The following is a 25,489-nucleotide window of genomic DNA, read 5'->3' as shown; positions in this document are numbered from 1 at the left end:
ACTAAGCGGTGCCTCTAGGCTTTGACTTTACAGATGTACCATAAGAAATGAAGCCTGGAGGCCAGGTTTAACACACAGATCATTCTCCATAGACCCTCTCTCAAACTGGTCTGGTGTCAAGACTTTTCACTCTAACCCACTCACCTCAGACATTCCCTCAGTCTTTTTTTTTCTTTATTGTCTCTACCTCCACAGACAGAGTCCCATGAAAATCCCTCTCGCACATGCAAACTATAACCATTATCATTAGATACAACACTTAGATCATAGCCTCTTTTTTTTTCAAATAGAGCCTATCTTTACTATTTCAAGAATTTTAACTCTGTCAATTGTGGAGAACTGGTAACAAGCTGTCTTGAGCTTCAGGGAACTAGAGAGACATTAGTCACTTGTTGAAAATTTCAGATCACGGTAATTAGTTCATTGCTTGCAACTGAAAAGAGTTTGACCAGTTTCCTTCAGATTTAGTGTAAAATTTCACCTTGATCTTCAGAGTGTATTTGGCATTTTTCAGGACAGATCAATTTTTACTAGCCAAAGTAATAGGATTTGGGAAATTGGAGGGACACTAAAAATAGGACTCAGAATCTTGACTGTAGAACCAGAATATGCTCTTTAATATGTTTGGAAAGATGCAATCTCCATGTTTGCACTTCAAGTGAGGTTCTGCTTTAAAAAATGACTGGATAAAAATGGCAGCTCCTAATTCAGCAAATCTATTTGGTATATGTATGTAGATAAATATGAACATTTAACAAAGTCAAATTTTACCACTGTCATATTTGCATAACCAACATAGCTCTGAGTGACGCTAATGGATTTTGTAGTGCAACATGAAAAACATTCTAACTTCTATTTGATAGGCCATCTTTGAAATTTCAATAACTTCTGTTGATGTGCTAAAATTACACTCGTAGAAACCCACTGAAAAGAGGCGGATTAGAATAGGTGTAACTTGGAGCGTAATTTATTATGGGTACTGATATGGTTCATGAAGCAGAAAGGAACGACACTTGATTTTCAGATCTGAGGCTGAGTTTGTAGACTTTACAGCTGAAGAAAAACTTACCTTTTTTACTTGTAAACTGAACAAAATTGATTTGGATCTACTGAGGAAAATAGATGAAGAAATTCACATTATCTTTTTTACGGTCACTTTCAAAGTAGCATTGTACTTTCATAGGGTATGTCTACACTACCCCGCTAGTTCGAACTAGCGGGGTAATGTATGCATACCGCACTTGCTAATGAAGCCCGGGATTTGAATTTCCCGGGCTTCATTAGCATAAGCGGGGAGCCGCCATTTTTAAATCCCCGCTGCTTCGAACCCCGTGTAGCGCGGCTACACGGGGCTCGAACTAGGTAGTTCGGACTAGGGTGCCTATTCCGAACTACCGGTACACCTCGTTTCACGAGGAGTACCGGTAGTTCGGAATAGGACCCTAGTCCGAACTACCTAGTTCGAGCCCCGTGTAGCCGCGCTACACGGGGTTCGAAGCAGCGGGGATTTAAAAATGGCGGCTCCCCGCTTATGCTAATGAAGCCCGGGAAATTCAAATCCCGGGCTTCATTAGCAAGTGCGGTATGCATACATTACCCCGCTAGTTCGAACTAGCGGGGTAGTGTAGACATACCCATATAGTTCACAGTGCAGAACCCTTCCATAGAATTATAGAAGCAGAGATGGGAAGAAACCTATAGTATTTGGTCATCTTTCTTGGAGGACTACAAAAGATATCATCACCACTATTGTACCCTGTCAATGCATGAGTGTTCCCTTCTTTACATTCCCCATTGCTTTGTCCAGTCTGGTTTAAGTTGACTCAAGTAATAGGGTTTTTTGTAAAAATGCTGTAATCTGCACACCTTCCTATTCATGTTTTCCTCCTATGATATTCATCCTGTGCTCTCCATTTCTTAGTTACATCATTTTCCTTCAGGCTATCCCCATGGTCTACTCTGAACAGTTAGGTCATGATCCTGTAAATTCTTATGGAAATGCTTATTTCTAAGCATTAATTAGTCTCATTGATTCCAATGGATTTATTCATGTATGATGCTTAAAGGATTGGGACTTTAAGTTTTTGAATGGTATAAGCACTGTAAATGGCTATGATGCATCTGTAAGCCATAATTTATCCAAAATTTTACATTTTCTGTATAGCACAAGTTAGTCCTCTGTAACTGATTCATAAGTTTGATTTCTGAATTCCTTCCACTTTGTTGTCATCTTTGAAGTTACTAGAAGGGCATCCACATCTGAGGTTATATGGTTCAGCTGTGTAGTACTGTGCAGAGGAACAGTCACATCCCACCTCTGTAACAAGATACCTGAACTTAATCTAAAATATCATGGACTTTTTTTGAAATTTCATTGCTATTTCCAGTATCCAGCTTGTACCCCGAAATAATTTTGGGTCTTATTTATTAGCATTTTGCTTTGCAGTTTTGTACATCTTCTCCCTACTTACATTTGTGTGCAAGCATGTGTATGCATGTGAACTTTGGCTATTATTCTTCTATGTTGCTAGATTCCTTAAGCAATTTAGGTACTTTTGCAAATGTGATGTAGGTTGTTAAAGAACTCCGGGTATGTCTACACTACCCTCCTAGTTCGAACTAGGAGGGTAATGTATGCATACCGCACTTGCTAATGAAGCCCGGGATTTGAATTTCCCGGGCTTCATTAGCATAAGCGGGGAGCCGCCATTTTTAAATCCCCGCTGCTTCGAACCCCGTGTAGCGCGGCTACACGGGGCTCGAACTAGGTAGTTCGGACTAGGGTGCCTATTCCGAACTACCGGTACTCCTCGTTTCACGAGGAGTAACGGTAGTTCGGAATAGGACCCTAGTCCGAACTACCTAGTTCGAGCCCCGTGTAGCCGCGCTACACGGGGTTCGAAGCAGCGGGGATTTAAAAATGGCGGCTCCCCGCTTATGCTAATGAAGCCCGGGAAATTCAAATCCCGGGCTTCATTAGCAAGTGCGGTATGCATACATTACCCCGCTAGTTCGAACTAGCGGGGTAGTGTAGACATACCCTCAGGTACTTTTGAAAAATTTGCTCCAGATATATTAGCTGTTACTGTTTTACATTGGTTTTTGTGATGTACTTTCTTGTCCTAATTTTTGGCATATTCCCCTTGATATTTTTTTCTCACTGAGAGGGGTAACAAAAGTCATGGAGAACAATGGAAATGGTCTTGGATTAGGAGTGAGGAGAAGATTCTATTGCATAACAATGTCTTTTCCTCAGTTTCCAATTTCTGGAGCAATTGTGAAGAGGAAATTATGTGGAAAATAAATTGAGGACAGGTCTATACGACAGCCTAAATTGATTTAGCTTATGTCGCTCAGGGGTGTAAAAAAGCCAAGCCACACAAGCTTTATGCTGTCCACAGCAGCTTCCTCTTCTTTGTGAGATGGAGTATTCTAACAGGAGTACACTGTCCTGTCAGCATAGCATGTCTTCACTAGTTGTGCTACAATGGCTCAGTTCTGAATCGGGGTAGCCGACTTCCCTTGAGAAGAATCGTTTTATGGTTAAAACACTGGATTCTTTGGAATTTAATTGCTCATGTTGTTAAATCATGTGTCTACATGATCTTATTACTGTGACATTTATCCTTATTATCTCTTACTCTCAATTGGTTTGCCACAGCTCACTGGAGCTCAGATCAGACTGAACCTCTGATAGAGAATCAGGAATGGTGCTCTGAGTGAGTGGCAGATTGTGTGGGTGTGTCTAGAGAGCAAGACAGATCATATACACATTAGACCACTACTGTCAGGTAGCTTGCTAGCTGGGGTGATGGGAAGTGAGTTGGATGGAGAGCTCCATTAGGCACACATACCACTGCTTCAGATTTCCAGCAAATTGCTGATTTGTCTAAATGGTAATAGTATAACCCATGCTCTTATTTTTTAACTGTTACATTGACTAGAATGCACTACTTCCTTTATGTTTAATGTCTGATTTTAGAAAAGCAGATGAGCCGCAGAACCATTTTAGGATCATTCCTGGTTTAGACTTATTCTTTTTAATCACTTTCCTATATCTATTTCCTAAATATATCAGTGATTACGCTGATATATTTTAAAGCCTCTTTTAGTCCTCATTTGCCTTTAACCCTGGCATCACCTAGCTCTAATCTTCTGACCCTATATTCCTTCCTTCAAACTTTAAGGCATTTGAAAATTCTGTGCTTTAGGAATTCTCTGTCATAAAATTGATATGATATGTGAAGAAGGCAAGCAAGAAAAAAACTGGCACATGTGCATAGGTACCAATCTCATTTTCCTTGGAACAGAACTCAAAATATTTCATGTGAAAGACCTGTGTGCATAATCTTGTGCATTGCAATTTTTTGCACATCTAAGCTCAGTGTGTACTCTACCAGTGTTTTGCCCTTTTTGTTCTTAGGATGTACAGGTGGAATGAAGGCATGTAGGAGAAATTTGGTGCCATGTAGGAGATGTTGGACCTGCTTTACTAGCAAACCAGTATGAAAGCACAGGGATGTAATACTTACTGTGCATATTATATTGGAACATAGCAAACACTGTGATAGCCATTTCATACAGTAGCCATTTAAGTGGCATTATTCTGCTCCCTATAAATATGCCCCAGTTGTGAGAGCACAAACTATAATACTTTCTAGGGAAAGAGAAGAGCTTTCCCCATAACTGTTGTAACTGCTGTTGCAGTAATGGGCTATCAAACTGGCAAAATTGCATGTGTTGTCAATGGCTACGATATAATTTTATTGACTTACAATGTTTCAAGTAAAGACACGATGTCAAAGCTTGCATAGGGTGTTTCACTGCAGTAATTACATCCCAAGTTGAATGTATGGAGTAAAAAGAACATTTTAATATCCACAGGTTACTTTTACATGTAGTGATCATAGGGTTATGATTAAGTGATCACATACTGTGGTGATAAGAGCCATACAAGTACCTTGATAAGTAGATGAAGTGTTGTACAGGACGGCAGTGTCTACACTGGCATCCCTTTCCGGAAAAGGGATGCTAATGAGACACTTCGGAATTGCAAATCCGCGGGGGATTTAAATATCCCCCGCGGCATTTGCATTTACATGGCTGCCGCTTTTTTCCGGCTCGGGGTTTTTGTCGGAGAAAAGCGCCAGTGTAGATGCGATTCTCCAGAAAATAAGCCCTTTTCCAGAGGATCCCTTATTCCTACTTTCAAAAGGGCTTATTTTCCGGAGAATCGTGTCTACACTGGCGCTTTTCTCCAGCAAAAACCCCGAGCTGGAAAAAAGCGGCAGCCATGTAAATGCAAATGCCGCGGGGGATATTTAAATCCCCCGCGGATTTGAAATTCTGAAGTGTCTCATTAGCACCCCTTTTCCGGAAAGGGATGCCAATGTAGACACAGCCGACATGTATGGATCCCACTGGATCCCAGAACTGGGTTAATTTAAATGTATGTGTTTGAATCTTTTGTAAAAGGTGAGCAAACAGAAAAGGAAAAATGTGCACAAGTTATTTGTTTTGCTTATGCCAAATCTACCCGCATTGTGAATAAGGTGCCTTTTTGTAGGCTCTGGCACATAGATACAAAGGTTTCTAAGGTGCTTGTTCTGCTAAATCGGTTGCCCTATTGAGCTGCTTATCAGCTGGTGAGCTGGCCTCCAGGTGAAGAAAATGTGTTCTGGAGTGTCCCATGATGGGAACACAGTGACTCAGAACCAGGCCTGCTGTGAGAGATAAAGCACAGTCTGACTTCAGTGAGGAAGAATTTAGGTAGAGACTCCAAAAGTGTGAGATGACTGTGTCCTACAGATGTGGTCTTGCTATCTTTGCATTAGAGGGCCTGGGTGATATAAGTCTGCAGAGAGCAGGAACTAACTAAGGGAGGTTGAATGTGGGAGGAAAGCCTCAGCAAGGCCACAGGATTAAAAACCTTGCACTAAGAAAGCAGGAGCTTTTCATTGAAAGAGGTGGGATGGCTGATTTCATAGGAAAGGGGGGAAACTGAGGAAGAAAAGCTGCCTGAAGCCAGACTGGATAAACCTTGCTGCTTTTCTTTTTTGCACTGCTATAACCTCTGCATCTGAGGCAGTCAATGTCCTTTGTAAACATTAACCCTCAGAGCTACCCTCTGGCTAGGTCTTTTAATTAGAACCATACAGAATATGTGAACAAAATTGCAGTAGTAAGAGCAGCTGACACTCACCTGCTCCTAGATTTCATGAAGAGCCCAAATATTGGCCTTGATTTACTGAATGAACTTGTGCTTTGGATTGTGGTTTCAGACAGCCTTATGCTTTACCCTTGCTCTGCCTAGTGGCTTAGTAGTTCTCCTTTCTCCTTCTCCAGCAACTTGGCAGAGAGGTAAGGTAGGCCAAGACCTCTGGGAGTTCTGTAGGTTTTTGGATGGTTGTTACACTTGTTTTTTTTATTTTTTTAAAATTTCTTATTAAGGTTAAGTTACAATGAAATATGAACATATCACATTGCAGGTTACTCATACAGAATCACATTAATAAACAACCTAGCTAAAGATTCTGCCTTGCTGGCTAGGAAACTTTTCTTCTCTGAGTACATTAAAAAGGGTAACCAAATTTCTAAATGCCTCTCTTCTGTATGTACTTTGTGTGAACACTTTTTTTCCATCACAAAGCCAGTCTGTTTTACTATACCACAACTCTATGCAAGGAGAACACCATTTGTCTAATAATGCACAATACAAAATATTATTGCTAATAATAAACAATGTATCATTCTATTTAGAATGTAGATCCTTTATTAGAGTATTAAGTAAGCAGTAATCTCTAGGAAGGCAGCATTTTGTCACAAGTTTAATCTCTTTAATAATTTCTTCCTAAAAACATCTATTTCCTGGATGCAACCACCACATGTGCAAGAGTGTTTCCTTTTTCCTTCCAAATGCCTCTTTAGTAGACACAGAATGATAATCTCATAAACTATCTGTACTGTAATTTATAAAAAAAAAATATTCAAGTTACTCAAATTGAAGAAATATATCCCTTTCCAGATCCAATTCTGTATTCAGCTCCCTTACCCCATCTTTCTATCTGGCTTGTTTTCATATCAACATCTTTTTCAAATCAAAATTGTATATTGCTTAGAAATTAAACTTTTTGTTCCACTTTGCTCCTGGGTCAGCTCATCAAATGTGGTTAAAGATTTACAAAGAACCACCATGTATCCAGATTTCAGAATAAGAGGTTTGAAGTGTAAATATGAAAAATTCAACATCTTTATATTATTTACATTATTACATACTCTTTGCATGATTTCAAATCAGAACTCAAGAATAGCTATCCAGACTTAGTAGTCTCTGTTCTTAGCCACAGCAAATAGTGATTGATATTTTCTAGGGATAAATTCCTAACTATTAGTGAAAGAAGGGAGAGGGCCTTGGCAACAGGAGTTTAGAATAATTATAGAGAGATGAGAAGTGTATGGATGAATGGATGGATGACTTACTATTTTTTGAGATATTAATTTCTTTGTAACCCAACAACCATGTGAATAATTACACTGGGGCTCCAGTCTTAAAATTTTACCTACTCTGTGTCTACATTGGCGTGATCTTGCGGCCGCTTTTGCGCAAAAACATGCATGTCTACACTGGCAGGGAGTTTTTGCACAAGAACACTGACGTTCTAATGTGTGAAATCAGTGCTTCTTGCGCAAGAACTATGATTCTCCCACTCAGGAATAAGCCCTCTTGCGCGACTGTTCTTGCGCAAGAGGCCAGTGTAGACAGGCAACGTGAATTTCTTGCGCAAGAAAGCCTGATGGTTAAAATGGCCATCAGAGCTTTCTTGCACAAGAGAGCATCTACACTGGCATGGATGCTCTTGCACAAAAGCACATCTCTTGTGCAAAGGAACGTGCCAGTGTAGACACTCTCTTGCGCAAATACTTTAACGCAAGAACTCTTGTGTTAAAGTAGTATTTGCGCAAGATCATGCCAATGTAGACGTAGCCCTAGTGTTTGGCTAAACTATGGTTAACCCAACTGATAAAACCTTTTAATTCTGATAAATAACATTAATTTGTTTTTTTTTTATATTTCGGTGATGAGAACAGCCTGGCAAATCTTCTGTCTCCCATATTCTTTGGAGAGAGAAGGGCCTTCAAGGCCAAACATTGTCCTGAGGTGGTTGGAACCAATGTTTACCAGCTTGCAAGAACAAGAGCAAGCAACACAAATCACTACTGGAATAGCACACTTTTTCTGTAATTAGATTGTAGGGTCAACATCCGATCTGCAATCTGCAGAAATGATCTGTGGATGCATCTATCTGCAGATTTGCATGGCTCTAGATATAACATTTGAATCTGCATCCATCTGTTACCTGCAGAAGTGGTCAGCAGATCTAAAGCAGATATCTAAAGAAATACAGGGCTCTATCAATAAGTGCAATTACAACTTTTTTTTTAAGTTCCTCTGTATGAAATAGCATTATCTGTGGGGGAAAATACTAGTATACCTGAGAAATGACATACTCTCTGTTTACTGATTATCGAGTCACTGTAATTACCTTTAAAAATGATTAGTGTGTGTGTGTGTGTGTGCGCGCGCGCGCACTTGCTGTTGTAAAGCATTCAACAGCATTGTACACTGCTTTGTATTAAAGTGCATCTGTAAGCCTTAAGGGTGCCAGGTGTCCAGTATTTGAGCTTTCTGTTCGGGAAACAAATTGAGAAAATATAAAAGTCCAGTATTTTCTAAATAAGATGTAAGGTAGATTGTGGTGTAATGTCAAGTGTGCCCAGTATTTTTGTTGAAACCTTCTGGCACACAGGATTGCTACTTTGTGATATTTGACATAATACACATGACATGGTGAGCAAGATATTTTGAGAATTTGCAGCTATACTGCAGCATTTGATGGATGAGCACCCATTTCCAAAAGCATGAAACACAATGAGCCTAAATTTTCAAAAGTAAGGGCTCTTGCAGATAATATGAACACATCTGTAAAATTTCATGATCTATTAAGTTCATTTAAAGAAATAGTAAATTTTTAATTAATACTTTGAGAAAGGAAAAGGAGTGTGTGGAATTCCCTGTTGATATAGACCTACTACAAAGAAAAGTAACTCTGAACACCAATTACAAAGATTAAAAAAAAACCAAATAATTAAAAATTTAACATTTATGAATGGGAAATGCTTAGAAATATGAAGAGAAGGGTGTTACTGTTATGCAGTACTTGTTGCTGTGTTTATCAGTTCTAACAGCAGGTTTTGCTGTCAGACTTGAGACCTATCATAGGAGAAAAGATTCAGGATGCTAGCTCCTAAGCTAGTGGTACAAACTGCAGTGAAGTGACGTTTTTGGCCTCAAAGATGGAAATGTGTGTGGCTGAGTTCACAAGAGGATTTCAGTCTTGTACACCCACAAAGAGACATTGTTCTGGTATAATTCACTGTAAAAAGAGTAAGTATAGAAAAGGAAATGAAAAAGGGTAGGCTTGTGCTTCTCCTTGGCTGCAGAGTGTTAGGAAAGACATCTTTATGAGAATAAGGTCTTTCAGTATTTCCCCTGTGATTCCTGCATTGTGTATTAGTATAGTGAGATGGGCAGGTTGAGACAGATGAAGAGCAGCTTCCAAGAGATGACAACTTCTTTAATCACATCAACTATATTAAAAGCCAAAGTTGGGCCTGAACTGCAAAATTTGAATTCAGATATCAAAGGCCACCATATCTGGGGATGAATAGATCCAGGACCTTCCACACACTGTTGACTGAGAGGCCAGCTGTAAAACTTGGATCTAGATTTAGATTCTGTGTCAGTTTTTAGATAGGGTTTTGGTAAAAGCCTGATTGTTTAGAAAGAAGTTGAGGTGGGTCCTGCCTGCATATGATTTAGGGTACATCTAGACTACAGAGGTATCCTGGAAAAGCTCTGCAGCATCCAAGGAACGCGTCTGCTTTTCGAAAACAAAAAAAAATTCGGAAAAGCAGATGCATTTTTTCAGCATCCCTGTAAACCTCATTTTACAAGGAAGAAGGGATGTTCTGAAAGAGTTTTTTTCCCAACATTTGGCCCCATGTAGACAGGCCAAATGTCAGAAAAGTCTCTTTTAGAAGAAAAGCGGAAAAAGATACACAAGTTGCAGTTCGTAATTTGCATATCTTTTTCCGACTTTTCTTTGTTGTGTGGCCACAGCCTTATAAGTCATGCAGAAAAACAGCAATAGCTGCTTCAAACATGGTTTAGATTCGGGTGTGAATTGTTTGCAAAAATAGTGTTCATACCTAGCAAGTACTAGATATATTAAAGTATGTTGTCTTTCATTTTGTTTTTTGTTTTGACAAAACATTTTGTTGAATAACGCTGCTTTGTCAGAACCAAAATGATTTGTAGAAACATATTTGTTTCAAGAAAACTTTCATTGGGAAAGTTTCTCAAGTTCAGTACAATTTCTGGTTTAAAAAAAAAAAAGAGGGACACTCATCTTCTCCAGTCCCAGAACAGCCGGTTAGCAGTTAAGGTACTTGGGATTCAGAACAGGGATTTGATGAACCTGGGTGTCCCACATCTTTGGTGAGTGTTCTAACCACAGAGGCATTTTCTCTCTGTGTTTCTGGTCAAATGAATATTTAATTATTTATATCAAGTGGAATAGCAGGAGAGATTTAGTGAGAGTCATATCAAGGCCTTGAACTGGATCTTCTACATTCCAAGAGTCTGACTTAATCATGGGGTTATCGACTATTGACTATTCTGGGGTGCGACTCTCATGTCCTTTTGTGAATAATTTAGAATGATCTCAGTTTCATTCAGAAGCAGAACAAAATAAAACCTTGACACTTTTTTGCAAAATGGAATTCTTGTTTTCCAGCCAGCCATACTAGATATAGCTCTTAGATATCCTAAGCTCCTCTTGTGGTTTTCAGACAAACTGCTGCTAGCATCGCTCTCTTCCTCCATTCATGCCTCTCATATGACCAAATCTCAGCTATTTAGTGCCAGTCCTATGATGTGTATTTTTTTTCTTGATGCCCCAGATCCTAGAATCCAGTAATTTTGGTAGAATCTCAGGTTTCATTTTCCTAAAATGCTTGATGGTTATAGAGAACAGGATCCAAAATGTGATCCAAGTGCACCCTAATATTTCAAAAACCACACTGCAAATAAAAAGTGCCACATAAATGTATGTAGCTCATGATTGTTATGACAACCTCCTGAGATTCCAAATGCTTAGGTTTGGCAATATGGAAGACCTAATTTTCCCGCAGGAAAGACTAATGCTCATCACCCCTGGAGGTTTTGTAGTTCTTAGTTACTCAAAAACAAAGGGCAGGAGATTCAGTGCAGAGATAATATTCTCCAATCTGGAGCATAAAGAAGAGCTTTTAGAGTACGCTCTAGGACCGACCAAAGGGAGGATGAAGCCAAACCTGAGCGACATCATGCACAGGATACAAAAGATAAATCAATCAACAAAAAACAAGCAAGCAAGCAAAACCCTCAAACCAAACTATTCTACAGAGCCATCAGAATACAGCATAAGATCGCTCATGTGTGAGTAATGCTCTGGTCTGGTGCAAAAGATCATGTCTTGTAGCAGTGGAGGACCCTGAGCCTATAATAGCTTGATGCTTAATCAGTTTTACTCAAGTGAAATGCCTCTGTTTTTGGTAACAAAGCCCCTTCATTCAATCCTTCCTGACAACTGTGGCATCTGTTTATTATACCGGGATAGAATGGGTAACTTTTCTAGGAATGATGACTAACTGCATAAACTTTCTTGATCACATGTTTACTGAAGGCAGAATCCATAGTTAACATGCTAGTAAGAACAAAAATTGTAAATAATTTTTTAAATAAGTTTGGGCTGCAGGGGACTTTGGAAGGTTGTGCTTGCATGTTCTTGTGAATTTTAGGTTAATAGTAATTTATTTATAATCAAGACCACAAAACAGATCCAGTTTTATATTTGGTCTATTATATTTGGCATTACCTCTCTCTCTCTCTCTCTCTCTCGCTCTCCAAATTTTCCTCCTTTCTTTTAGCTCAGGTTGGATGATGGTGACATGAGCTGAAGAGCAGGGATGCTGGAACTAGAGGTTCTGGGATCCTGTCCCACCCCTGGCTTGAAATAGCAATAACAGACATCAACTTTGTGGTTTCCATGTATTCCATTAGAAGCACCCCCATTATACAAATTGTTCTGTGGAAGAGTCAGGCTTTGGTCACAGTATCTTCTTTATTGTTTTTTCTCCATTGTATTTTATTTTGTGGTTTCTTTTGTGAAGCTTTGTTTTTCCAATCTCTTTTCAAGCTCCCTGATCTCCCAGCTGTCACTTCCAGTTTTTCTTTGCTAGCTACAGAAATTTCTTCCAACTTTGACTTCCTATGTTCTAGAATCCATTCTCCCCCGCACTTCTTTCCCATCAGAGTTGGTAAGGATTAGTGAAAAATACTGAAAATCTGGATATGTGGAAGAGTATGAACTGATTACTTAACTTAGTTTTCCCAGTGTGTTCTGTAAAGGGCCATTCCTTTTAATTCAATGTAATATTTCCCTTCCCTCTATATTGTGTACACAGGCCCACCCTTAGGGCAAGGTGAGCAAGGTGGTTGCCTTGAGCCCTGTGCCTTCAGGGTCCCGTGCTGCCCAGCACCCACCTGCCCAGCTGCTTACTCGCTGCGCTGGCTGGGAACTGCCCGGCAATGCAGTGCAGCCAACCACAACATGCTGTCTTGGGCCATGCAAACTCTGTGGCTGGGCCTGTGTATACAGACAAGTAGAAGGGTAGTGTAGATGTGCCTACCTCTTCATCTCCCCTTTTGATCACCCACTCCAGTGTCTATTCCAATTTCCTCCTAATCCTGATAGTGAAGGAGTTGGAGGATGGACTAGTGAGAGCTGGCAGAGAAAGGAAAGGAGGAAGTTTCTTTTGACTGGAGAATAAAGGGAACCTGGGCGAGTGGCACAGTAGGACAAGAGGGATTGGAAATCACATGAGGGACAAGCAGGGACATAGACAGAGCAAGAGGAAGAAAAAACAGGACCGCATTTGTCATGCAGACTCAGATCTGGAAAGGGACATGAGTGACATCAGGGTGGGGTAGAGAAGAACCTGAACAGTAGCAGCTTATGAGGAAAAAATTGTGGGTGTGAGGCTCAAAGACCTGAAGGAAACGGAATGAGAAAGATGGAGATACAAGGGAAGAATTCAGGAGTGATAAAGAGGAAAAATGGAGGGAGCAGAAATGGGATAGCAGGCCTACCCCAAAATATGTGATTACTGTGTAAATGAGACCTGACTTTTGGTAGCCCAGTGACAGGCACATGCACATCAGCAAGGAACCCCTAAGGGGACTGTGAGAATATAGAAAAAGCCTGCACCCTATCCACAAGAGCAGTCCCTGTTGAAAGGAAGCAAGAACATAAAAGAAACTCCTCTCAGCATAGAGTTCCTGAAGTAGGGAGGCATCTGCTTGGTATGTGGGACTCAAGAAAATTGGGATAAGATGGTGCACTTCAGGAGTGTTGATGAGTATGACAGTTCAAAAGAATAATAGTTCGGATGCTGTAGACCTATAGAAGTGATGCAGGCCTCAGAGATCTGAACATTTTGACCTTGGTCCTACTAAAATATTAGGATCTTGCTAGATTGGGACAGGAAAATAAGGTTATGCACCTTGCAAAACTAATACACCCCATAACCGGATGGATGGAGTGATACATACTTGGAGGAGGAAGATGAATAATTGGGATAGGACACGAGAACGCTCTCTATTCCCAAATATTGTAATTAAAATAAAAAAGAGTTGCCCAGGTAACTGAAGGCCAGATTTAGAGTTGTTTTCTATTCCTACCCAGCAGTCACTGAGAGGTGTAGTTACCGCAACTCCATGGGGACAGCATTTGCATTAAAACAGCTAGGCACTAGGTGCATGTCAGGGAAAGTGATGCCTACAAGTTGTGTGGTTCAGGGTGAGAAGTAGATAGAACATACTGCAGAGAGTTATAGGACAGGGCATTCATTTTCATGAGTTCTTTCCTCACCGGGCAGCACCATAGCTTGCTGCTTTGGAGTTGGGACCAGTCAAATTTTTTTGTCAACAGCATTGCCGGTAAAGGAGTCACATCCATATCCTACTCAGCATAGGAACACAAAACTATTCTCAGTTGGCTTAGGGAGGTTAATACGTCTGATTGGATTTATATTTTGAGCTAGAATTTTATTACTTTGCTTGTATTATATTCCTATTCTTATTTTGTGCCCACCTCCATGGCATCTGAGTGCATTCCAGACCAATGTTAGTAACATCTGTTGTGTAGAATTCTGGCTTTCACACTTACTCTCATGGGAAGGGAGGAGGGATTCTTTTTTTTAATAAAGTGTGTCTGCTATACTTTTTATTATTGAAGGCAAGGTGAAAGTGTATCTTGTACTGGAAATAGCACTTAAAGGGACACTATCAAGTCAAATTTAACTCAAAGTTAATTTTTAAATGATTTTTACAAAGTATAAGCCTAAACTAATGTTTCCAAGATAATTCAAACAGAAACTGTATTTTTAGACAAACATGTACTTGCAATTTTTGCATCCAAAATGTGCCATGTATAACTAGTTAATGAGGACTATGAGGGTTTTACTTGTTTATTTAAAGGATTTTGCCTGGAAAAACAAAAGTGAAATTGATTCCTCTCTTTTTCACCGACTAAGCTAAGAGAAATGGAGCAAAGGAAACAAACAACCCGAATAGTGAAAAGTAAAATATAGTTCTAAAATTTGTGCTGTTTAAATAGTATGAGATATTTTTAGCAACATGGGTACTCTTGGGAAATATGTCTTTTAAAATTACTTTTAACCAGAAATACTATCCCCTTTAACAACAGACAGGATGTGAGATGCACAGTTGGGCATCATCTGCAGAAAAATGATACCAAGATTGAAGCTAATAATGAGACACTTCAGAGAAAGGGGAGATGGAAAAAGGAAGAAGAAGAAAAGAACTTGAAAATTTCCATAGTGGAGGAGACAAAAAAGATAATCAATTTAAAGCCTTCAGTAGAACTAACAAGGGGATAATTTGAAAGGTACAATTCATATCAGAAAATGAACATGTTGGAGTCATCAACATCTTACTCAAGGCACTATTGAAGGAGAGAATGTCATGCTTGTTTTACTTACAGAAACTCCAGACTAAAAGTGGTGAAAGTCATTGTGTAGGCAGATATAAGAGATGATTTCTCTATAGCTGTGCTTAATGAAGTAAGGATATATAGCAAGTTGCAATTTGGGGGAAGGTTGTTGAATTTAAATAGAAAAGGTTTTGTAGTCTCAGTTTTGGATGCGTGGAAGAATGAATCTCAATCAGTGTTTTTAAGGCAGCAGGAGGTGACAATTGCAAAAGTGTCCACTAAGAGGTCTTCTTATTAGAGTGAGATGGTGATGGCCATGATATTAGGTTGCAGGTGAATCAAATAAAAATAAGATACAAGGTTTAGTAAGTTATGTGTCCAATACCAATTAAACTAATCCTCTCTGTAGAAAACACTTATAAAATACATCCTGGTAAAATCCTGGTCAACCCATTTATCCCTAGCTTGGAATAGTCTTTATCCAGGGCTATAGACTTCAGTTGTCTTGATTAAAAATGCTATTTAAAAATATATTCTCAAAACAATGAGATAAAATAACGGAATGATTAAAAGGCAGACATAAAGATTCACTGGTTTTAATATACTTTATTTAGAATTTGATCTTTATTTCTTAATTTTGTTTAAGAATCACTGTATTAAAACGTTGATGGTCTTAGACCCAATGCCTCGAGCACAGAACGGTATACCTGATTAACAAACCGTTTAATGACTAGACCCCACCTAAACGTAGTCACATTAAGTGGAATTTTAGCCATTTATGTCTCAGTGAAGATATTACTCATTTATCCCTTACTAACATTATTGAGGTCTAGTTTACACAAACATTTTCTGCTGATAAACTGTTTTGATTAGAGAGATTTTTTTCATCAAAATAGTTATACTGGGACGACCCCTAGTGTAGACAGGATTATATAGGTTTAAAGAAGCCTTACACTATGATTGCTTATTCCCCATTCCATCCAGAAATAAGCTATGCTAGTCTGTTTGGTATAGCTTGTCTATACAAGGAGAGTAGTAGTGTTTTGTACAGTTAAAGTGGTAAACCATTAAGTTTATAAACATTCCTAATCTAAACAGGTTTCTTGGGAGCTATTGTGTCAGAATAAATAATTCTTTTGAATGTGTCCCAGACAGAACTCATTGCAGGCACAGGACCTGAGTCGAGACATTATACTTCCTGTTATGATTACCAAGTAGTGAGATACATCTCTTTTTTTTTAAAAGCGTCAATTTTTACATTATATCAGTTTTTAACATAATGACAAACCTGTTTTAATTTCATAATGGTTCTGGCTATTGGTTTATTAAACATAAAGTCTTTGCTGCTGCTGCTGCTTCTTTTTAAACTTCAGAGGCAAACAGGTACTTCAGCTTTGTTGTGACAAGTAAGACTCTAAAATAGAATAGTTTTTTTCAGTAAAAGTTCAGATATTGTAAATTGTTATGTAGCTAAGTTATAAGGAAATGATTCATATACTCTAAAATGACTTTTATACTTTTGATTAGAAATACTAAGCTAATACTTTAAAAAGAAGGGGTGCATAAAGGCAAAACACATTTTAATATCTTTAAAAAATGGGAAGAGTAACAACATTAATAGTGCAGCTGTCTGTTGTTATGTCACTATAACTTAGAGCAATATCTGAACAAAAGGATGAAATTCATCCCAGTGTAGAGAACCTACCTAAGCCCTATATTCGGGATTTAAATAGATCACGGGCCTATCTTTAGCCTTCTGCCTGGGGCAGGAGTCACACAAAGAACATACAGTTTCCTTTGTAAATTGTCTTTGATTACTGACCACTCTTGCTTAGTGGCTTCATCTTTTACCATCGAAGAGAAGGGTGAATGGCTTTTTAAAATAGCAGTAGAAGTTCTCCTTTAGAAGCAGTATTTCATGTAACATTGCAGAGGGAAGTAATTAATATCTTGGCATCTAATGAATGATTATATGTAATAAATATTGTGATTTGGATATTTTATAAGTGTACCATATTTTATTTAATAATAAATATAGTAACCACATCAACCTCTGTAAGAAGAAAATCTGAGGAGGAGTAAGTATAGCAGAGGTGTGGCATCTACTGCTAGCAAAGCTTTTGGAGGAATAAGCAGCCAGTGAGTGTGTGTGTGTGGTGGGGGAACAGTAGAGGGAACTGATGAGTGCACGGAACTGGCAACAGAAAGTAGTAGCACAGGGTAAGTAATGGAGGGTCATTGTGGGGGATCATTTTAAGCATTTTTATCATTACTCTTTGGCTACGTCTAGACTGGCATGATTTTCCAAAAATGCTTTTAACGGAAAAGTTTTCCGTTAAAAGCATTTTCGGAAAAGCGCATCTAGATTGGCACGGACGCTTTTCCACAAAAGCGCTTTTTGCGGAAAAGTGTCTGTGGCCAATCTAGACGCGCTTTTGCACAAAAAAAGCCCCGATTGCCATTTTCACGATCGGGGGCTTTTTTGCGGAAAACAAATCTCAGTTTTGCGCAAAAGGGACTTTTGCCCGAACAGGAGCAGCATAGAATTTCCGCAAGAAGCACTGATTTATTACAGTAGGAAGTCAGTGCTTTTGCGGAAATTCAAGAGGCCAGTGTAGACAGCTGGCAAGTTTTTCTGGAAAAGCGGCTGATTTTCCAGAAAAACTGGCCAGTCTAGACACAGCCTTTGAGTGTCCAGGAGATGAATCTGGAATTTACATTCATATACAAAAAAATCTAGTGGGTGTATTTTGAATCCTGGGTAATCTGTTGTTGGGTTAGTGGTGGTGGTGGGTTTTGTTTTTTTTTTAACTTTACCCTTGTGTTTATGATGCTAGCAGAATTCTTCAGTGCTTTATTCTTTACTGCCAACTTACTTCATCTACTAAGCAGTTCATGCTGCTTTAGCTTACATTCCTGGGTTTTCCAGTTTTGTTTATGAAAGCTAAGACTTACTTTGTGGCATATGGTGTGAATTGTTATCTGTACAATGTCCTATGCTAGACTGCACAGTATAATATTATCCCGGAACCTTGGAAAGCGGAAGAACAGAAGTAATGTCCAAAGACATTAGGGAGCAAATCCTGCCCTCCTCATCCAAGCCATGCTCCATGACTGGTCCACTTTGATTGCACTTTGATGGAGCAAAATGTTGGGGCCCAGTGCACTCAAGCCATGTTCCCTTCACAGCATAGATATTTGCTATTCATGGACTCCCAGTGTTCTAGGGCGTGGCACAAGAAGCTGGGGGCTTTGTGTAGACCAAATAGAAATGGGCTAGTGAGAGTGTGGCTATGTCAATCAGTTAGCCACTCCTCCCATGGAAAGCACAGGAGCTGTAGAGACTCCTGTGACTCTGAGGTGTAACAGCAGCCATAGAGTAATCTAGAGGACAAGTCATCATGTTTTGCCTCTGACCTCCATAGGCTTTTATAGCTCCCAGTCCAGTTACTATGAACGTGGGAATTAGGATTTGCCTTTGTTGCCTATATTACTTTGATCTTGTAACAGATAGCCTCATAATGGTATTTAACTACCTATAAAATCATTATGGAATGAGCACATTTCAGTTTGATTAAGGCCTGAAGACATCTTGGAGCCAAAATTATATCTGTTAATTTAAAGCAAATTTTCTTCTTGCCCTCCTTTTTTCATCCAGGTCTTATCTAGATGGGAGTTTTAGGTAGACCCCTGTACACCCTCTATGCTCATGAAAAAGGTCATGAATTGTGCAGCAGCTGGCACAAAAGGCCACTTCAGAGACAAACTGGATAGTGGTTGTCAAATCACATTTAGACAGTTCATTGGCTTTTATTTCTAAATCTTCTGTTTTAATTACAGCTTTCAGAATTCAGAATACTCCAGTTAATCATATCAATGTCTAATATTTTTTACACGTGCTAAATTCCTGGTCTCCAATATCTTGTGGCAATGCATTCCACAGGCTAACTGTACAATTTCCTTTTATCACTTCTAAATTTGCTACATTTCAGTGTAATTTAGTGTCTCTTTGTTCTTCTTGGACGAGACTGAGTGTGTAACTCTCATTCTACCTTCTTTCCACTATTACTTTGTATACTTTGATCATGTCCTATCTTATTCATCTTTCTCAGGTAACAATTCTGATCTCTTCAATCTCTTATCACACCTCTTAGAACTCCCTCATTTCTCTTGTAACTTTTGGAAAGGTGTTAACCAGAATGAACACATTATTGCAGGGTATCATTGATGAACATAATGGGTGAAATCCTGATGAGGTCAATGGGAGATTTGCCAATAACTTCAGTAGGATCTGGTTTTGCCCAATGATGTTGTTATATTTTCCTTATTTTTCTCCATCCTATGCTTTATACACTCAGTTTGAAAATTTGGTACCTCAGAACTTTAATCTGGAAAACCACTGGCTCAGTTCTCTTCCCTAAATTGTTGTCAGTCCTCAAATTAGCAGTGTGGGCCTATGGGGAACATAAGCTTGTCCCAAAAGCTCACAGTCAAATTGTATTCTGGATTACATTTGTACATTCCCACTGAACCCAGTGTGGTGGAACAGATGCAACTGATGACAGAATTATTTCCCAATACTTTGAAACAAAATATCTGATTTTGACCATCCACCTGAGAATCATCTAAGAAATACCTTATATAGCATATAAAAATAAAAGAGCAGTTGTTCTGTATATAATGCAGTATGAGTGTATGTTTTTATAAAATTAGCCCCCCTAAAAATCTATGGACTTCTGGGTTTCCTCCCCGAAAATATCTAATCCATGTTCATAATCTTACCAGTTAATAATATAGTAAATAAAATGTTAATAAATCACCTGCAATTTAGACTGACAATGTGGATTGACCGCATTGATTAAATTGATTACATTTCATATATTTACAATATGTAGACACACGCCCAATTTATTTTCTGAAGAGTTCATGGAAGGTATCATTGGTTTAAAAAAACAATGGAGTAATGTTTGCGGTTGCTATCTGCAATAATCTAATGCTGACAGAGAGCAGTATTTTATTTAGTAATTAACAGTGTAAAGGGGAGAGAAGCTGTCATGTTGGTTCTTAAGCTGGGGAATGTGATGAAAGATGATATCTGCGATCTCATCCTTTCCACTTGTTTAGGATTGTCAGGATGAGAAATGTCAGCATTATGAAAGCTCAGCTCTGCTCTTGATATGATAAAACCCTTCAAAAGCCAGTCTTTCTCCCCCTCTCCCCCTCCTTTCTCCCTCTCCCTGCACTTGCTTTTTTATTTATCCTGTTTTGTTAGATGGCAGAAATATAATTCTTTTCTTTCTTCCTATTATAAGCCACCATTTTTGTTTTATTATATGTTTCACAACCCCTAATGCCCCACTGAAAATTACTTTGTTAAATGACAGTGTTTCAAAGCCATGAATCCTTTCCACCATTCCCTCAGAGGTTTGAAACAGTCAACAGACTGTAAAGAATAAATAATAAAAAAGTATTGATTATTTTGATGACTGTGAGATTCAATTAAGTATTAATTTTGCCCTCCAGTGGACCTATCAAGGTATTCAAAAGGGAGGATTCAGCTCAGCTAAATGCGTGCTGAGTGCTTCAGCCTTAAATAGGGAGAAAATGTGTTTACCTACAGTATTTGAAGAAGAGTGCATTGATGCACAGAGTCCAATATTTAAGTGCTGTGCAAATTAAGCCCTGGTGACAGTGACATTGTTTTCAGCGATATGAGTATTGACTAAAGAAGTGCATTTGATGACAGCTTAAACTATTTGTATTGATTAACATTTTCATAGATTATCATGTGTCATATCAAATTCACTTTTCAGACATGAATACATTAAAAAAACCCAAAGGCAAACATCGACCAATGTGATGATGGGACATAGGGAACATGCTAACCAACCTACTTGCACGCTGGTCACCTGTTCTCTGCATAAGAACCATTTAGGCATGAACTTTGCAATAAATAGCTGCCAGGAAATCCAACAAGATCACTTGTTTCTTTTCTTTTTTTGCTTTTGAGGCTGGTTTCTGAGCTGCAATGATATTATGCATCTTAGTTTGCAAATGGAATAATAGAGTGTACTTGGAAATAATATCTGACCCCAAAATGCCCTCTGAATGAGCTGAAGATAAAACAGATCCAAATCATCGAGAACCAATTTAACTAATATATATGTATCTATATATATAATATTTTATGGGAGTATAATGTCCCAAACACAAGAATAATTGCAAACACTGTGTGTAAGTATCTTCACTGATTTTATTTTTTTAAATTTATATTTGTATATGTTGCTGTTAAAATTATATATAGGCTTTTGGAACATAGTGTCCCAAAAGCAAGAATAGTTAGAACAAATCTATCTGAATGGAATGTATATGATAAAATAGTTATTTGTTGCTTTGTATTTTCACTACAAGATTTGGGTGATTAACATTGTTGTGTATGGTTTGGTTAATGTTATTCAAGTGAGGATGCTTCTTTAAATCCCTGTGGAGTATACAGAAGGTGCTACTCTTCTGTGTTGTTGGAGCGATTTTATTTTCCTACCATGTTAAGGAAAGAGGGAGGTGTAAAAACACACACAGAAAACCACATCCCACAATTAAAGCTGTGTTGCTTGTGTTGCTTTCATAGAAGTTTTTCTCCAAAGCATCCTGAATCTCTCACATGCTAGTTGAGCTTTAATAGGGTGGGGAGTAATGGAAAACTCATTGGATCTGTAATAGCTCTTCACTTGACTGCAGCCAGCAATAACAGCAGGAGCAGCAAGAGATAAGCGAGAGAGAGTGTGTGTGTGTGTGTGTGTGTGTGTGTGTGAGAGAGAGAGAGAGGGGGGTGTGGGACAGAATATACACGCACCAAAGCTGCCACTTCCCCCCCCCTCATTCTTTTTCCCCCCCATCCTAGGATCCAATGATAGCTGGACAAGTCAGTAAGCCCTTGCTGTCACTGCGGAGTGAAATGAATGCAGAGTTGAGAGGTGAGGACAAGGCAGCTACTTCAGACAACGAGCTGAATGAGCCCCTGCTTGCGCCTGTGGAATCAAATGACAGCGAGGACACTCCCAGCAAGCTCTTCGGTAAGTCTGTCTAGGTATTTCATTTCAGTGTTACCATGTTGTCCGGAAGAGCAACCCTTCCCCCCCCCCCCTTTATTTATTTATTTTTTGGTTCGCTTAATTTTCTTGTAGTACTGGGGAGTAGTTTAGAGTCGGTAGGTGTGTAGCCATATGCTCTGACTTTCAACTGGGTACCAGAATGACAGCATCACATCCTGAAAACTTTAGTCAACTATGAACTTATTCCATGAAACTCTCAGGCATTGTGTATTTTCTCTTGCTTAATGGTCTCTAATATAAACACAAATAAGCGATCCTTATATGCTGTGATCTTTTATTAACATTTATTGCTTAAGTGCTGCCTCCAGCATTTCAGTCTCTCTCAGTCCCTTCTGAGGATGAAGTAAATTTAAAGAGTTGTCATTATATCTGATAAAGTGAAAGCTTGGAGAGAAAAGAACTGGAAAATGTTATAGAAAACAAAGGAGGCAATGCGGATTGTTTTCAGGTATTTTATAATTGAAATTAGACAGAAAATATTGTCTCAAAGTGTATGGAAGGACAAAAATACAGTTTTACATTGTATCTTATGGAAATGAAAACATAGCCTTTCAGGTCTATATCCAAAACAAAAGCAGGGAGAGTGGCATTTCAGAATAGACATCTGTCATTCAAACAGATGACACCCTGTAAGCCAACTCAAGCAACTGTGATCTCTAATCAGAAAAGGGAGCGGAGTAGTTGAGGCGCATGCTTGAGTGATAGATGTTGATAGATGTCTGTGATGGAACAGTACTACATGGTACATTGTGACATTTTGGTTTTACAGCAGTTGCTCCTGAAAGAGTTCCTTTTAATTATATCCATTTGTGACTTCATAAAAATCTTAGCCGGAATAGCAAGGATCTTTACATTTTACAGATTCTTATAGCTGGAACTATAAGGGGAAAAGACCATGTTTACAAGGGAATGCAGTTCTGAAAGAGAGAGAAATCCCATTTTCTGAGATTCAAGTTTTGATTTCATGACCTGTACAGAGTCTGTAGCTATATTCAGGTGACCATAGCCTAGAACTAACAGAAAATGATGCTGTTTTCTTTTAAATAAGGGGTCCTTTCTTATTATTAGAAACTACTTGTGTTGTACAGAATGTTTTGTTAAGTAACTTAAGGAGCGGATGAAATAAAATGTTAAGATTTGTAGTGACCATTACAGAATGTAACATACATTTTAAGCAACCCCCCCACCATGGAAAACAGAATTTCAATTAGCAGTTTGAATATTCAAATTCCATATAATAATAATTTTAGTCCATTTCAACAATAGAAGAAATGTGATATCTAAAATTCAAGGTGCTCATAGTTGATTGTGGTAATATAAACATTTTAGATAATGTTCATGTATGTTATTTGATCAGATATTTAGGGAGCAAAAGATTAATATATATTTTCTGGATGTTGTCATTCCTTGAGATATTTTATATTTAATCTGAGATGAACAATACGTCTTTCCAGTCTGGTTTTGTTTGGTTATGTTGTATGTTTCAGATTAGGCGAGTTTTATAAGAAAGGGTGGGATGTCCCTGGAGTTTTTTCTGTATGATTAAATACCCCTGTAGAGCACCAAAGCTGTTTCTTTATAGTTGCTGCATAGAGTAAAAATAATGTACAGTAATCTTTTTTCCCTTTTGGATGGTAAATTATTAATTTTGCTTAGCTGCAAATCATAATGAAAAAGATGCAAGTGAGCATACTGTGAACAAGTACTTATTTGTTTGTTTAAGGTGTCTGCTACTCTGCTTTCATACTTTTCACAAGCTAGCACCAAAGTAAATCATAGCAGTAGGAGCAAATAATTTAACTACCTCAAAGTGAACTGGATAGTATTTATCTCGGTTTTACCTTTAAGCAGTAACCTTTGCCAGTGAGTTGTAGCTTTGGGAACATAAAAGACAGGACAAGGGCTATTGGGCAAGATGAAACGGAATGAACTTATTTAAACTAAAGACACCTGGAAGTTATTCAGCTGATGCCACACTTATAGTTTATGAAGTGATTCAATGTTTAATTGCTTTCTTGGAAAAATATGATCTACACAAAATATAGTGCTATTCTAGAGCTGCTTCTCTGTTTAGAAATGTTAATGGCATGTTAGGAATGCACACTTCGGGCCTTACTTCGTAGTCTCTTATATACTACGTGTTTGTGATTCACATAAGTTGATGCAAAAACTGGCATTCTCTGATCATTTTCTTTCATATGAAACAAAATTAGCATTCTCTGAGTTTCTTATCTAGTATTTGGTATGCGTTGTGAGGATATTTGCCAAATACCTAGTAAGGAGGAGCATTTTAAGAAGTGAGCGGGTGGGGGAGGGAGAGGGGGAGAGGGACTGGTCTATAGATGAAAGCTTCCCAGAGTGACTTTTTTCAAATTTTGGAATAATGTGTGTTCTTTGAATGACCAGCGTTTGATCTCCCTATAACTTGCTAAACTTAGCAGCTTTTCATGGGTCATATTTTCCTATAGGTGAACTGATTTTATAACATTTTGAATAGTTTAGGCACAAATAAGTGTTTTCCACAGCATCGAGAATGAATGTCTTTATTTGCCACATAGTTTTCTTTTGACAGACATGCACACCATGTTTTCTATAGTAACTCAGTGCTTGGCGATGGGAAAAATGGGAATGAGATACCTTTGGCCTCTCCCCTCTTCCTCACTCTGTTTTTTTTCCTCTCTGTGTGTCTCTCTGTCTCCCCTTATTATAATATTTCATAGTAATGGAGCAGTGGATATTCACATCTTGTTCTGGTAAATCATAGAACAACTACTATTAGAAATGTCTCTTTGCCAGCAGCAGGTCCAGTTTTAGGTGGTAGAGATACAGGATTAACATTGAATCTACTCATTTTTGGCATGTGAAGGATGTGCAGTGAATTTTTGGCCTAATCCTATTCCTCAAATATATACCAGTGACAGAGGAGGAGAAGGCACCAGCTTTTCAGACATCAGGAACACAAGTCTGTAAAGAGGCAGCTTTGTCACAAATCTTAAGCGATTTCAGTCTGAAACTCAGAACTAGGCCCTTAGCTGGTGTACCTGCCAATTTATAGCAGCTGTGGATACGACTTTGTCTTTATGGGGGAGTATTTCCTTAAAGTCATGATAAATTTGGTTATTACTTTTTATTAATTTTATTAAAAAGCCATTGCTTTTTATTTTGCTTTAGAAATACGTCCGTTCTGTAACCTTTTGATATAATGTATCTTACCTAAACTGGATCCCATAAGCTTATGTGTCTATGGACTTTTGACATCTT

The 25,489-nt window shown here is 38.5% G+C and overlaps 1 protein-coding gene across 2 annotated transcripts in view; it reads left to right on the top strand.

Moving 5' to 3' along the window:
* The window catches only part of POU6F2 (POU class 6 homeobox 2), a 402,341-nt gene that overhangs the window by 55,164 nt on the left and 321,688 nt on the right, over positions 1-25,489 (top strand). For both annotated transcript variants that reach the window (XM_075921733.2, XM_075921734.2), the window contains exon 2: positions 22,018-22,189. In XM_075921733.2, coding sequence (XP_075777848.2) covers positions 22,024-22,189 — 166 coding nt within the window. In that variant the 5' untranslated portion in view covers positions 22,018-22,023. The remainder of the gene's footprint in view (positions 1-22,017; positions 22,190-25,489) is intronic.

This window comes from Pelodiscus sinensis, chromosome 2 (genome assembly GCF_052426305.1).
Source record: "Pelodiscus sinensis isolate ZL-2025 chromosome 2, ASM5242630v1, whole genome shotgun sequence".
Classification (NCBI taxonomy): Eukaryota; Metazoa; Chordata; order Testudines; family Trionychidae; genus Pelodiscus; species Pelodiscus sinensis.
This window is presented reverse-complemented; position numbering and strand designations above follow the sequence as displayed.